Source organism: Geotrypetes seraphini, chromosome 5 (genome assembly GCF_902459505.1).
Source record: "Geotrypetes seraphini chromosome 5, aGeoSer1.1, whole genome shotgun sequence".
Lineage (NCBI taxonomy): Eukaryota > Metazoa > Chordata > Amphibia > Gymnophiona > Dermophiidae > Geotrypetes > Geotrypetes seraphini.
Window position 1 is genome coordinate 79,916,178 of NC_047088.1, and position 15,327 is coordinate 79,931,504.

General features: G+C 41.6%; 1 protein-coding gene across 2 annotated transcripts in view; it reads left to right on the forward strand.

The window, feature by feature from the left end:
- The window catches only part of DGKK (diacylglycerol kinase kappa), a 420,961-nt gene that overhangs the window by 341,113 nt on the left and 64,521 nt on the right, over positions 1–15,327 (forward strand). Inside the window, exons 17-19 of one of the 2 annotated variants that reach the window (XM_033946472.1) lie at positions 213–474; positions 2,928–3,032; positions 14,807–14,909. In XM_033946472.1, the coding sequence (XP_033802363.1) occupies positions 213–474; positions 2,928–3,032; positions 14,807–14,909 (470 nt within the window). The remainder of the gene's footprint in view (positions 1–212; positions 475–2,927; positions 3,033–14,806; positions 14,910–15,327) is intronic. The other variant, XM_033946473.1, reaches the window with a different exon arrangement.

Genomic DNA, 15,327 nt, shown 5'->3' on the forward strand with positions numbered 1-15,327 from the left:
AATCTGAGTGGGGCTATAAGTTTTTTGCTATAAGTTATTTGCATATCTCCATTTCTTTATAGAATAGGCTCCTATCGGGTACTGTCTTAGTGTATGGTGAAGAGGAATTGTATCTAGCAAGTTGAGTCCCATTAGATAGTACCTGATCTATGTGCCAAAGTCTCAAGCACACTCCGAAGCCCCTGACAACTATTTGCTGTCCTATTCTGCAGTGTGCCATGTTAAATGAGAAATTGGACTCTTTAGTGAAGGCGTTGCATGAGGAGTCGCAGGCCATCATTGTTCCCACAGGAGGTTCCCACACATCCAATCTCTCGGACAAGTTAAAGAACATGAAGGAATCCAGTGAGAAGGAAAATCTAGGAGAGAACATCAGCACCGTGTCCAGGATATTCAAATCCAAGGAGCAGCTCATGCTCCGAGCCAACAGCCTTAAGAAGGCACTGCGGCAGATCATTGAGCAAGCAGAAAAAGGTAAGTTGCATAGATCAGCCAAGTATGACTGCCCTTACTGGGAAAGGCAGTATCTTACACATGCAATGCTGATGACTCCTGGATACAGAATAATACATTTCACACTCCCCTGGTTTTTTCCATTACCCTAGAGCAGGGGTGGGCAATTCCGGTCCTCTAGGGCCGGAATTCAGTTGGGTTTTCAGGATTTCTGCTATGAATATGCATTGAAGGCAGTGCATGCAAGTAGATCTCTTGCATATTCATTGGGGAAATCCTGAAAACCCGACTGGATTCTGGCCCTCGAGGACAGGAGTTGACCACCCATGCCCTAGAGCACAGGTGTCAAAGTCGGTCCTCGAGGGCCACAATCCAGTCAGGTTTTCAGGATTTCCCCAATGAATATGCATGAGATCTATTAGCATACAATGAAAGCAGTGCATGCAAATAGATCTCATGCATATTCATTGGGGAAATCCTGAAAACCCGATTGGATTGCGGCCCTTGAGGAGGGACTTTAACACCCCTGCCCTAGAGAAATCCATGCCTCCAACATTTTATAGCATTGAATGTCTGTTGCTGGCTAAATTAGACCCAGATGCTAAATGACAGAACCCACATAAGGGGATGTCAGGTGCCCCACTCCAGTACTAATGGCTCCCCATTTCAATCCCCCGATCCTTCCCCAAACCCCACCTCTTCAGTCCCTGGGACATACCCTGTTGGTTCTGGGTCTTAAAAGGGAGATGCTGACCCCTAGTCGTAGTCTCATGGTACAACTACTTGGGCATCAACCTTCTACATAAGGGCCTCTCTAGCCATCTTAAACTACAATGAATATTGATCTCCACTTGTGCATGCTATCATATGGTGTGCCTAAAATACATCAAGATTAGGCCATGAGTGGTGTCATCAAATGCCAGTGTATGCAGCTTTCCAGGCAATGTGCACTTTGCCTACTCCTCACCAGGATGACACTATGCTTAATGTTTTCAGGTTGGTTTGGGAACCACTGCTCTTAGATGAGCTCTTAGATGAGCACAATTTCTTTGAATAGATCAGTGATAGCAAACTCAATCCTTATCTGCCGCCAAGAGGTCTTTTCTTCTGAATAACCAAACTATGCAAGTTAACCTGGTTCTTATGCAAATCTGTCTCATGAATATCAGAGCTGCCAAATTGCCCAATACTAGGAGGAGAAATATTTTGGCTAGTCTTGGTTTTAATCTTACATCTCAAAGCAGTGTTGTATTTGTAGTCTCTGATTCTGCCACTGAAATCAGTGCTACAGATTCCAAATACAGTATTGGTCTTCTGTATGCTTTTCCTTCACCACTGCCAATAAAAAGTTATAAAAAAAAAAAAAAAAGAATGGCTTCAAATCACCTTATGGAAATGGGTAACTTGGCAGCTCTATATTTGTCGGGGATAATTTAACAACAGCACATCTCACTTGGGGACAAGATGAGGTCTTGAGGACCCCTCCCTCTATTTTTGTTTGATTAATGTTTCTACAATACATATGAAACTGGTTTGAAACCATTTTAAATGCTGTCCAAGACAGTTGAGTTATTTTTCAAACTTGCTGAAAGATAAAAGAGAATTAAGAATAGCATAGCACTGAAGAGTTTCTGTACCTGTCATCCTGAATATTACATGTTAAATGAATCAGAAAGACTATCTGATATTTGCCAGGAATTTATTTCTTTGTGCATTTATTTCCAAAGATGCCAAGTCCCCAGTTCCAGGCTGGAGATTTTTGGCCAGTCCTGATTTTGAACCTATATCCCAAAACAATGTGGGATTTGTAGTTCCTGATCCTACCCATTGAAATCAGTGCTGTTGGTCCCATAATTCACCAGGATGTGGTGGTTAGAAATCCAGTACTATTCTATAATCTCCAGTTTAGAAATACGTAACTTGACATCTCTGTATTTCCAAGATTTCCTAGACCCATGGCCTCCAAATTACCCAATTCCAGAAGGGAAATTCTAAACCAGTCCTGGATTTCTGCCAACCTCATCCTGATGCATTATGGGTCCTGCAGCATTGATTTCAGTGGATAGAATCAGGGACTACAAATTGAGATGTAATTTAAAACCAAAACTGGCCATGGAAATGAGTAACCTGGATCTAAGTAGTGTGTGGGCTTTGGAACTGAGTAACTTGACAGCTCTATAGATTACCATACTGGTGAACAGCCAAACAATCAAATGCTAGCTAGCCATGAAGAAGTGGTAGGGTGAGTAGAATAAGAATTCTATATTGTCTGACATTATAATTTTCAAAAATCATGATCAACATGTTTTGAGATTATGGATATTTTATGCAATTATTGATGGTGACAATAAAAATGTTTGAAACGAAACAAACAAAAAGGGCTAAATACACACCTGAGACCACTCAGTATCACTTCAGTTGTAAGTTGCATCTGTGAAATAATCTGCTCTTTCAATTCTTTCTTTTTATTCCAGCTGTCGATGAACAAAATAAACACACTCAAGTGTACACAAACCCCTCAACACTTTCCATCCGAAAGGAGAACTCTGAGGAGTTCAGCAAGGATTCAGAAGATCTTAGTAAGATATATTTACCTTGTTTATACAGCACCAATATAACTCTGGACTGCTGACTCAGTTATATAAATTATGCCTTATTTAAGTGGCATTAAAAATCACCTACCCAGTTTAATAGTCAAATTCATTTTTACACATTGATGTTAAAACACTGACAAAAGTGTCAGTCAGATTTATTGTCTGTCAGATTTAGTATGATTGCTAAAGATAGAAAATCAACGCTGTCTGGAAGCAATGATATGCTTCACTCAAGCCACCTCTGCAGTTCAAGAGGACCCAAACATAAGAGTCCTGGCAGTCCTCAACCCCAGAGCAGCTGCCCAGAGGCAGCACCCCATGGCAATCTTTCCATGGCAGACAGCAATAATAAAACAGATAGCCAGTACAGAGTCCTTGAGCTGACATAGTTGTTCACAGGCCCAGCTATTACCCATCTTCTTTCATTGCATGGGCTTTTGGTTACCTAGGAAACCCAGGCAGGGGGTGGGCAGTGGCTTAGTCTGTGTTTTCTGCATGCCTGCTCATAGGACCTGCACTGGCATTCTATATCATCACTATCTGCTGCTGAAAGATAATAATAAAGCACTGACCTTGGGCAGCTGCTCCAAAGCTAAAGACTTTTAAGCCCCCTTAACAGAGTCCATTTAATCCTAAGTTAGACCAGGCAGTTGTCTAGAGTGGAAGCTTCAGAGTAGAGGTCTGCATGGGAACGGGGATCGCGGGAATCCCGTGGGTCTTGTGGGAATCACCCCTAACCCACGGGACTCCCACAGGGACCCCCCTCTGGCCCACGGGACTCCCACGGGGACCCCCCTCTAGCCAACGGGACTCCCATGGGGATGAAAGGCTTTGGAAGCAGGGTTCGTCCATATAATATAATGGACACGTCAGCCTTAGTAAAAGAGGGGGTTTATAAGTTATTTACCTGAACAGAAAACAAAAAAAGGGTTCCACCAAAGAGATTCCACAAGGAAAACAGCAGCACAAACACAAAAGAAACTGTGGAATTGATGATCCTGTCAGAAGTAATTGCTGCTTTTTATGGGGACGGGAGGGGATGGAGGTAATTCCTTGTGGGGATGGGTGGGGACGGAGAGGATCCTGGCAGGGACGGGTGGGGACGGAGAGGATCCTGGTGGGGACGGGCGGGGATGGGTGGGATTTCTGTCCCCACGCAACTCTCTACTTCAGAGGAGCAAGGCAGAAACGAGTCACTATAATCAATGCAAGCGAAAGATCCTGACAGCCATACAAATTCAAAGAACCATCACCCCATTTACCCAAGTAAATGCCTTTGAAAATTGCTTTCGTTGTGCATGTGTATATGAACCATAGTTACACCAGACCAGACTCCAGAAGAAAACCTCCCCACAATGAAATAAACACAACAAAAGAAGTGGAAATGAGTGAGGGACTTCCGGAAAAAAAAAAAAAAAGACAAGGAGAGAATCCAAGGTGTTTATTAAGTTATTTTTGAGTGAGTATATACTGTTGTTTTACTGTTCTCATTATTGTTACTTTCTTATAGAGATTTATGACCCCTGATGAAGGCGCATTGTTGCTGAAACACAGTGTCGCGTCGGGTCTTCTGCATATTTCTTATGGACTTATAAAGCAAATTGTGTTTTTTTTAATTCTCCTTGGATGCTCTCCTTGTCTTTTGTTAGAAGTCCCTCGCTCATCCCTACTTCCTTTGTTATGAAACATAGTTAAACATTTAGAAGTATGATTTCCAATTAAGGGTATTTACAGGATCATTGTGGAAGGGTAGTATTGTAAGGTTAAACCCTCTACCCTCCTTCCTGCACTCCTGGATCCTCAGTATGATTTCCCTACCTCCGCTCTTACAGTAGATCTTCTAAAGTTTAGATTTGGAGGTCTCAAATTTAAACTTATGCAACTGTTTGGAAGATGCTCAATATAATTTATAGGTCCAGTTCTGAAAAGTTCCCAACCACAATACCCTCTGAATGTGGCGTAAGTATTTGACAAAATTGACTGGCACTTCCTTAAATCAGATCTTTAAAAATTAGTGGGTCAATTTTTAAACACTACAAAAATGTTTTGGCTGGGTTTTTTAAAAAATCCATATGTATTCAGCATTGCTATCCCAACTGGTGGCAGCACTGAATATTTGTGGGCAGCATTCACTGTGCCAGTTGTACAGATAATATTGTTGCTATCCATATAGCTGGACAAAATGCCCTAACTCCGCCTTGGCACGGGAAGGGCAATTCTATAAACTAGGTGCCCACATTTCTGCATCCCTTGGATGCAGAAATGTATAGAATATTAAGACTTACCCACATAAATGTACACTTAGCACTTACCCATTAAACTGCCAGCACATGATCTGAGCACTGTTCTGTAACTTTCACAATCGGAAAACATATATATATATATATATACATATAACATAACATAAAATTTTATTTGTATACCGCAATACACCGTAAAATTTGATGCGGTTAACAGAAGTTAACTAAAGAATTGTACATAAGAGTTGAGGATACAAGTAACAAATAACAAAGGATCATAGTAAAGTCAAATACAATAGAAGTAAGGTAATATAAGGTGAACTCAAGAAATGAACAGAGTAAGAGTCTCGGAACAGAGAATAGTTAAGCGTTGCCAGAGGATGTGGTAAGAGCAGATAGCATAACTGGTTTTAAGAAAGGTTTGGACAAGTTCCTGGAGGAAAAGTCCATAGTCTGTTATTGAGAAAGACATGGGGGAAGTCACTGCTTGCCCTGTATTGGTAGCATGGAATATTGCTACACCTTGGGTTTTGGCCAGGTACTAGTGACCTGGATTGGCCACCATGAGAACGGGCTACTGGGCTTGATGAACCATTGGTCTGACCCAGTAAGGCTATTCTTATGTTCTTATGAGTCCCTGCTACATTTACATATCTGATGTTACACCAAGTCTATGGCTGGTAAATATAACACATAAATGTTATAGAATTCCCCTCCCCCCTTATAGGGATAGTGCTGGAGCAATCAGAGAATTCTTTCAGAAGCCCCATCTGTATAGTGCTGCTGAAAATTAATGGATAGGGAATTTATTTGTATAACAACAGCTACTACATAAATACGTAATTTTGAATATACAGCTGTGTTTCAGATCTAATGTTTAGACTTGGATCAGTAAAATTCTGTTAGCTCAAACCCTAGAGAAGGAAGTTGGCAACCCCTGGTACTCACGTTTTTAAAATTACAGTCAGAAAATCCTTTAAAAAAAGTTTTCATTGCTTATAAAGGGTTCTTTTATATACAGTCTTTATATGCCTGGAGTTGATACTGTGGTTTTGATATTGTGGCAGGGGTCTCCACAGTGAATCTGGAGTGACAGTAGGACTGGACTGTAGGTGTGTGTGAAAACAGCATGAGATTTATAAAGGTGAAATGACAAGTCTTCATGAGCTTTACAAATCAACATCTTATCTGGAATAAAACACAAGTCAGAATGAAAAAGAAGGAATAGTGATGTTTTATTTGTACAAGGTAGTTTAATAGCAATGGGGTTTTAAGATGGAGACCTCTATGATCCAAAGAGAATTCAGCCTGAGCTGTCCTGAAGGACCTGAAAATATTCCCTTCACACAGCCTGAATAAGACCAGTGCATGTCTTGCATGACAATGTTTACTAACTAAGAAACACTTGAACTGGCTAAATTGCAAGTGTCATACTGCAGTGTTCCCCTAGCAAACTGTATCCTGTACCCTGTGCAAACTAAGAAGATTTTACATATTGAGCACATCCAGCAGAAACCATGCTAATGAGAGCTCTTATTGCTGGAATTGTGCAGGAAAATGATTTCTAAGGAGACCCCCAGCTTAAATACCACAGCTTTAATTATTTCTAACAAGTGAGAGACATTAGTTTAATACTGATGAGAAATGCTTTGCTTTACAATTGTAAAACATCACACTCAAGTCGAGAGTCACTTTGGAAGGTTTTACTGGGCATCTCTGACATGGAAGAGAGGAGGAAGAGACAGAAGTATTTTCAGGCTCGTGCTAAAGGACTCCCAGGGGAGCAGAAGAAGCTGTGATGAATTTTAATGCGTTAGAAAGTGCATGGCTTACAGCAGGACAGAATGGTGTTGTTTCTTTATCTTTCATTAGTAGACTTTCTGATCTATCCAGCAGCAAAGGGTTATGTATGTGGAACGTGTGAGGGGTTGGCTGGGGTATGTGTATATATGGGGGAGCAATGTATGTATGTGTGATGTGTGTAGGGAGGGGAACTGTAGAGAGTGGGACATGGGAGTCTGTACAGAATGAGGTAATTATATAAAGGGCTTGAATAAAATAGATGTGGTAAAAAGATGGCATATACAGAGTGGAGTGCACGTAGATTATAAGAACATAAGAACATAAGAAGTTGCCTCCGCTGAGGCAGACCAGAGGTCCATCTCGCCCAGCGGTCCGCTCCCGCGGCGGCCCATCAGGCCCATTGCCTGAGCAATGGTCCCAGACTATCCCTATAACCTACCGCTACTCTTATCTGTACCCCTCAATTCCTTTATCCTCTAGGAACCTATCCAAACCTTCTTTGAAGCCTTGTAACGTGCTCCGGCCTATCACAGCCTCCGGAAGCGCGTTCCATGTGTCTACCACTCTCTGGGTGAAAAAGAACTTTCTGGCATTTGTTTTAAACCTGTCTCCTTTTAATTTTTCCGAGTGCCCCCTTGTACTTGTGGTTCCCCATAATCTGAAAAATCTGTCCCTGTCTACTTTTTCTATACCCTTCAGGATCTTGAAGGTTTCTATCATGTCTCCTCTAAGTCTCCGCTTTTCCAGGGAGAACAGCCCCAGCTTTTTCAGTCTGTCAGTATATGAGAGGTTTTCCATACCTCTTATCAGTTTAGTTGCTCTTCTCTGGACTCCCTCAAGTACCGCCATGTCCTTTTTGAGGTACGGCGACCAATATTGGACACAGTACTCCAGATGCGGTCGCACCATTGCACGATACAGTGGCAGGATGACCTCCTTCGTCCTGGTCGTGATACCCTTCTTAATGATACCCAACATTTTGTTTGCTTTTCTTGAGGCTGTGGCGCACTGTGCCGACGCCTTCAAAGACGTGTCCACCATCACTCCCAGGTCTCTTTCAAGGTTACTTACCCCTAGCAGTGATCCTCCCATTTTGTAGCTGAACATCGGGTTCTTTTTCCCTACATGCATGACCTTGCATTTCCCTACATTAAAGTTCATTTGCCATTTTTTGGCCCATTCTTCTAGCGTCGTTAGATCCCTTTGCAGATCTTCGCAGTCTTCCATGGTATCAACCCTGCTATGAATATACTAGTTCAGCTATGTATTCTTACACCACCTTGAAAACAGATATATGTACTTGGCTGCAGTTTATTAGGGTGGACTTATCGAGGCAGAAAACCATCTTTTTTGAAGCTGTGTTTAAGTCCTAGCCCTCAAAGCAAAACAAAGAGAAATCCAACGAATCTGCAGTTAAAAAAAAAACCCCAACACCAAACACAAAAAAGAAACTGCAGATGGAAATGTACAAGGACGGGAATCTTTATTGAAAAAAACATGTACATTTGTAATCCTTTGAATATAACTCTCATATACATGGAGTGCGGACCCTACACGGTCCGTGTTTCGGAGAACCACTCCTTCCTCAGGGGTCCGAGATGTTTTTCAATCACTTTTACTGAGTATCCTTGATTAATGTAATATTGTCTACTTATCAGTCACTAAGAAAGAGCTATCAAGACTATCATTAATTTAAAATACAGCAGTTATACTGATTTATGGATTAAAAAAAATACAAGCATGTAACGCCGTTCTATTATGAACTTCATTGGTTGCCTGTGGAGGCTCGGATTTTGTTTAAGCTGGGCTGTTTTTGTTACAAGGTTCTCTATGGCTCAGCTCCAATCTATTTGACTGATAACTTTATTATAGCCAAACATAAAAATAGTAGAAAAACACATACTTTGTTTAATTTCCCACCTTTACAAGGTTGTAAAAGTAAGAAATTCCTTAATCATATTCTAGCATTCCAGGCAGCTTCTCATGAAAAGGAATTTCATTCATTGTTGCTTTCCGCTAATTCTTACAAACATTTCAGGAGAAAATAAAAAAAAAATTTTCCTTAAATGTTTGACTAATTAATCCATTCTTTCTAATTAATAATTTTTTGTAAACCATAGAACTTTTGGTAATGCGGTTAACAAGTACAATATAATGTAATGTAATGCAATCTATCACACGTAGAGAGTGATGCAAAAAACAACATGGTGATGTGGTCATCAAAATTTTCAAAACTGATGCGAAAAAAAATCTCCTTCTGAGCTGACGCACTGAGTGAGTCTGGCTGTTGAAAGTGAAAGAAAGTCCTAACCCTACCAACTTATAAAGCACCCATATCTGTTTATTATTCCCTCCTTAGTCCCCTATGCTATCTGCCTGATCAGTTTCCTTGTAATTCTTTGTAAAACCACGGGCTCATGAAAAAAGTAAAAAGTTTCCTGCTCTGATTAAAAATGTAAATAAAAGTTTCCAGCTCTTCCTTGCACGGAGAGCATGCGCAGACTATCTACAGGTAAAGAAGATGATCTGCGCATATGTCGGGGTCGCTCTTCAGCGATCCGTTTAGTCGGTTTGGGGTGTGCCTCCGATTGCAATAATTTGCATGAGGAGGTTTGGTGGATCGGTCACCCGGCCATGGATCAGATCAGATCGCCCACAGATCAGTAAGGTTAGTGAATCTAGCCCTATGTGTGTTTATATAACAGCCTTGAAATAGGCACATAGAATCAGAGAAAAATGAAGGCCGATAAAGACCATGCCTACAGACCTTCAAACATATACAATCTATTAAGAAATTACCCTCAGTGTTTGTATGCATGTTGTGCAGATGTGATATGGGAATGTTGTGAAGAACGGAGGAGTTGTATGTGAAATTTTTGTGGGGTGGGGTGGTCAGGGACGTGGGATATACACTTCTCTTTTCCCCTTTCCACTTTAACTCCTCACCCCTTTGCTCTTCACATCCTTGACTTCCTGCCCCCCTCTGCCCTATCCCTTCTTTTCCCCTTTTACGCTCCACTCTATATACCGTACTTTCCCCTTTTCCCTTCTACCCTTTGTACTCCCTTTTCCCTCTCACCTTTCCCGTTATCTCATTTTCTTCATTATCCCCAGCTTCCTTTCCTTTTTGGGTTAGCAGAGCCTGAGCTCCCTGTGAACAGCACAGCTCAATCTGGCATCTCTATTCAGTTTGGCAGAGCTGATGCTCCCTGCCAACCCCATGGCTCCCCAATAATGCTTCAACCTACTTGTGCCATTTGCCAGTTTATTTTTGCTTTCCTATCCTATGATATTCTTTGGCTCTGATTGGGTCCTGTGTGTATAGGGTTACCATATGGCTCCAGAAAAAGGAGGACGGATTGAGATATCTGGGTTTTACTTCTGTTAAAAGCAATGGAAGTAAGGAGGACAGATTGGGACATCTGGGTTTTACTTCCAGTGAAAGCAATGGAAGTAAAACCCAGATGTCTTAATCCATCCTCTTTTTTCTGGAGTCATATTGTAACCCTATGTATATCTAAAACATGAGTATGGATGAACATAGAAATCCTCAACAATAGGTGATTCCATTATAGTTAAATGTTCCTAGAAAGTGCTGTATTAAATAGACCATTGTAGAACACACTGAGTACAGCAGAGGGTGATCTAGCATTCCTTTCCATAGTTCAGGGAGAAAATATGTTTTTAGTTAGTTTGCATTGATTAATAGCCTTAATATTGTTTTTATGAGCTAGAACAGGGGTAGGCAAACTTTTTAACTCATGTTCCACAATGGGTTCTTAAATTTAACAGAGAGGCTGGACCGAGAACAGATGGATGGAGTGTTTGTATGAACTAATATAAATTAAATGTAAATGTCATAACATAAAAGGTTTTGGTCTTTAAAAGGTAGCAAAAGCATGAAAACATAAGGCTTATTGTACAAAGCGAATGTACATAATCATCTCTCCCTTCCTCTCCTTCACCCCAATTTTTCCTTTCTCTCCCCCACATGTGCAGCATCTTTCCTCCCCTCTCACCCATCCCCTTGTGCCTTCCCTCTGCAGCATCTTTCTATCCCTCCATCCCCCTGTGCAGCAGAACCCTTGAGTACCCACCCCGCCACACAGTCAAACCCCTGCTGACCCTCCATCCTTCCCTCTCATCTGAACCCTGCCGACCGCATGCCCTACATACCAGAGCATGCCCTCCAGAGCAGCGTTGGGCCAGCAGCACTCTAAACAGGCTGCTTTGCGGCCTTCTCTCATCAGGACCTTCCATGTGCCATGTTACTGATGACATCATCAGTGATGCAGTAGAGGAAATTCCCAAACGAGAGAAGACCGTGAATTAGCCTGTTTAGAGTGCTGCCGGCCCAACGCTGCTCTGGAAGGAGGTATGTAGGACTCGCGGTCAGCAGGGTTCAGATGGCGGGCCAGATAAAAAAACTAAATGGGCCGGATATGGCCCATGGGCCATAGTTTGCCCATGTCTGAGCTAGAATGTTGCCTAAGATTTAATTTAATATATTAAAAATGCATATGCTGCTAAATTGGAAAAAAATCACTCAAAGTAGTTAACGATAAAAAGTAATTAAAGCAGCACACATCCACTAACATATGGCCCCTGCACTAGAGGCTCTTAGGGCTGGATTCACTAACCTGCCTGATCGGGCCCGATCGGGTCCCGATCCTGGCAGGTCCGGACTGATTCAGTAAACTTAAATATGCAGATGAGGGTAATCGGAGGAACGCCCCCATCTGCCTGCACGGCTCGCACATGCGCAGACCATAGGAGCAGCAATCTTTTTTTTTTTTTTTTACTTTTTTAACTTTTGACTTCAGGGAAACGCCGCCTCCTCCACTGACCCCCCAACCTGCATAGCTCCTAAAAGCTGGTCCTGCTTTTGCCAGCTGCTGCCCTCACAAAAAGATAAATGGAGCCCATGGGTTTAACCCGCTTTAAACATGTGGGTTAAAACCACGGGCTAGCTGGGCTGGGAAGGGCAGGAGAACGGCGATGCAGCAGGGAAAGATCGAGACAGTGCAGAGCGGCATGAGGGCGAGCAGCAGAGATAGCATAGCAGGGCAACATTCGGGGCGAGCAGGCAGGAGAGATTGCAGGGCAGAGAACAGGGCTTCCAGTCAAAAAGACGTTTTCGACTGGTCCCCAGCAGTCGCTTCTTCAAGTGATCGGCCAGCCCAGTCGGATCGGAAATTTGGTGTAGTGAATCTGGTTGCTGTCCAATTTGCATGCGTTTCACCTCATTTGCATGCAAGGATTCCAAGCGGATCGCAGGAGAGGTAAGTGAATCAGGCCGGAGGGAAATTTGATAGTTAAGTGGTTGCAAACCAATCGGTACACGATTGGTTTGCTTAGTGAATATAGCCCTTAGTGCGGGCTGGCGCGGTAAATGCTCAGGCGATCATAGAATTCCTATGAGCATCGGAGAATATACTTCGCCAGTCCACGCGAAAATCCTCTAGTGCAGCTAAAAAAGGGAGATAGTCTTCCTAACACAATCGTAGCCAGTCTCAAACACACATATTCAAAACAGACTAACCCTATAAATTATTGTTCTGGTACTATCAAAATCATCCTTCTCCACCATAATTAAGACAGTATTGTGAAAAAAGCATGAAGGTCAGGTTAATCATGCAATAGCATTCAGCATTTTGTTAAAAGCTGGCCACCGCTAGCTGTGTTATGAAAATTATTATTCTCCACCAATAAAATATATCACTCTCATAGAGAGGAATATATTTTATAAAGAAATATTAATTTGGGGGGAAGTTAGCATGCTTGATTAGCACTCAGCTCTGTAACCATAGTTATCTAAGGACAAAGACTCAGAACATTTATAAGCAAACTGAGAATTTAATCAAGCAGGTAGGCAGTTGTTACAGATAGGATCTTTAAGCAAAGAACTAACAGAAATACACAGACAAAATTTCTCTCTAAGATTAAATGATTACATTTACTCACAAATAAGAATACACAGACAAAATTTATCTAAGATTAAAGGTTCAAAGTTACTCACAATGTGAATAGTCCTTAAAATGGAGCAGAGGCCGCTTGGCCTAGTGAAACAGCATTGTGATCAGGGAGGAGAAGAATTGTAGCTTGATCCAGTCTGGTTCCAGAGGGAAAGTGAGCATCTTCCCTGCTGAGAAAGGATTTTGCTTCATATTTTATAGTGTTGAGACCTGTTCTAAAAATAGAATCCATTCTCTGTTCCTAGGTGGATGATGATTGAATCACAGTGGCTTAAAAGGATGTCCCAATACAGAGTATTGTACTTGTCCTTGCTGAATGTGGTGTGAATCTATGTCTGAGTGGTTTAAAATGGAGTGATGAGCTTCTATTGTTCTTGCTGAATGGAGTAGCCCAGAGATGAATTTGGTGTGAAGGGCTCTTGTATGATCACGGGACGCATCGAGTCAGAAGATGATATCTTCTGGCTCATGGGACCCTCAACCACCAGAGGGCATCCGCTGAAAATCAGGGGAGGGAAGTTTCATGGCGATCCCAGGAAGTACTTCTTCACCGAAAGAGTGGTGGATCATTGGAACAGACTCCCACCCCAGGTGATAAAGGCCAGTAGCGTAACGGATTTTAAGAAAAAATGGGATACTCACGTGGGATCTTTAAGGGAGTAAATTCAGGGGGGGGATACTTGGAATGGGCAGACTTGGTGGGCTATAGCCCTTTTCTGCCGCTTTTTCTATGTTTCTATGTTTCTATGATCTTGCAGACCAGAGATGACTGGTGTGGAGGGCTTCTATTGATCTTGTTCCACCGATGTTTAGCTCTAGTATCCACCCTGACCATGTCTTTGATAGGTGTACTTAACACTTTCTGAAGGTGATGGCTCAGTCCTTTCTTTTGTAATAGGTGCATTTAACACAAAAATGAGCTTCTGTTGTTCAGACTGAGGTAGTTCAGAGATGAATTTGGTCTTCTGGCCTAAATCCTGTTATTTACCCTGGCCAGGAACTTAACACTTTCTGAAGGCATATGGTTTAGTCCTTTTGTGTTCTATCGAACGGGGCATTTAGCACCTTTCTGAACAGATGGCTGTACTGGCTCAAAGACCACATCAGAAATTCACTTTTAAATCCATCAAATTAATAGTTATAAAACCATCTTAACTCCGAGCAGAATTATAAAACCATATCATTTTTACTTCAAGTCCCTCCGAATAAATGATCTCTTGGGTCAGGCAATAATTCAAATTCAAATTTCATAACCCCAGCAACATTAACTATACCATGCTACATATTTTAAGATCATATCAGAATTATAAAATCATTTCATGCTACAGCTGTACTCATTGTCAGGTCCTATTTGGGTATTGGCATTGGGCACAAGGCAGCCACTGATCACCACCTGGTTAATTAAAATAGCCTTTTTGCTTGATAGTGCCCAGGTAATTCCCAATGTCCATCTTATGCCTGGATATATAGTGATGGTCTATTGTTATTTAATATTTTTTCATTGATTTTGGCTTTCACATAGTTAGCTCATTCTCCTGTTGTTGCTCTAGATTTGCTATTGTGCAAGAGGCTTGCCTAGTTGTCGTTTATCATTATTTCTGGTGACAAAAAGAAATGCTGAAAAATCACGAGTTGAGGATGAATTAAGTTCTGTGATTTTGAATGTTCCTCCTAAGGGGGGATTAGTACAAGGTGTGAGTATATATTTGAGCATGATTCCTAAAAATGTTTTCTTTCTAAGCAGGCTCACGACGTGGAACTGTGTCTTCCACTACATCCTCCATCTTTCTGGACCGACCAGATGCGCTCAGTCTCCTTCATTTCTCAGAGGATCCCAATACCATGTAAGTGATCAGCAGATAATATAAAATAGCAATCTGCTTCTATACGGCAGTGCCGTGAAGCTTTATGCAGTTTACAAAAGCAAAGTAGTTACAATACAATGAAATATCTTAATTACCCAAATATGTAATGAACAAATACATTTTCAAGTGTCTCCTGAATACTTGATAGGTGCTAGAAATCGTGATTAAGAGATTTAGGTCTTTGTCCCAAGATGCTGAATGGGACAAAGGGCTTTATCACATTGAATTGAATGGGCTTGAATTGAATGGGCTTTATCACATTTGCCATGCCAGAATCGCTAGCATGGCTTTGTATAAGGAGCCCCTAGGAAGAAATATATACAGTAAACAATATGATAACATTAATGCTCTTATGAAACTATAATGAAATGAATCAAGTCTCTTATAGCCATGGATG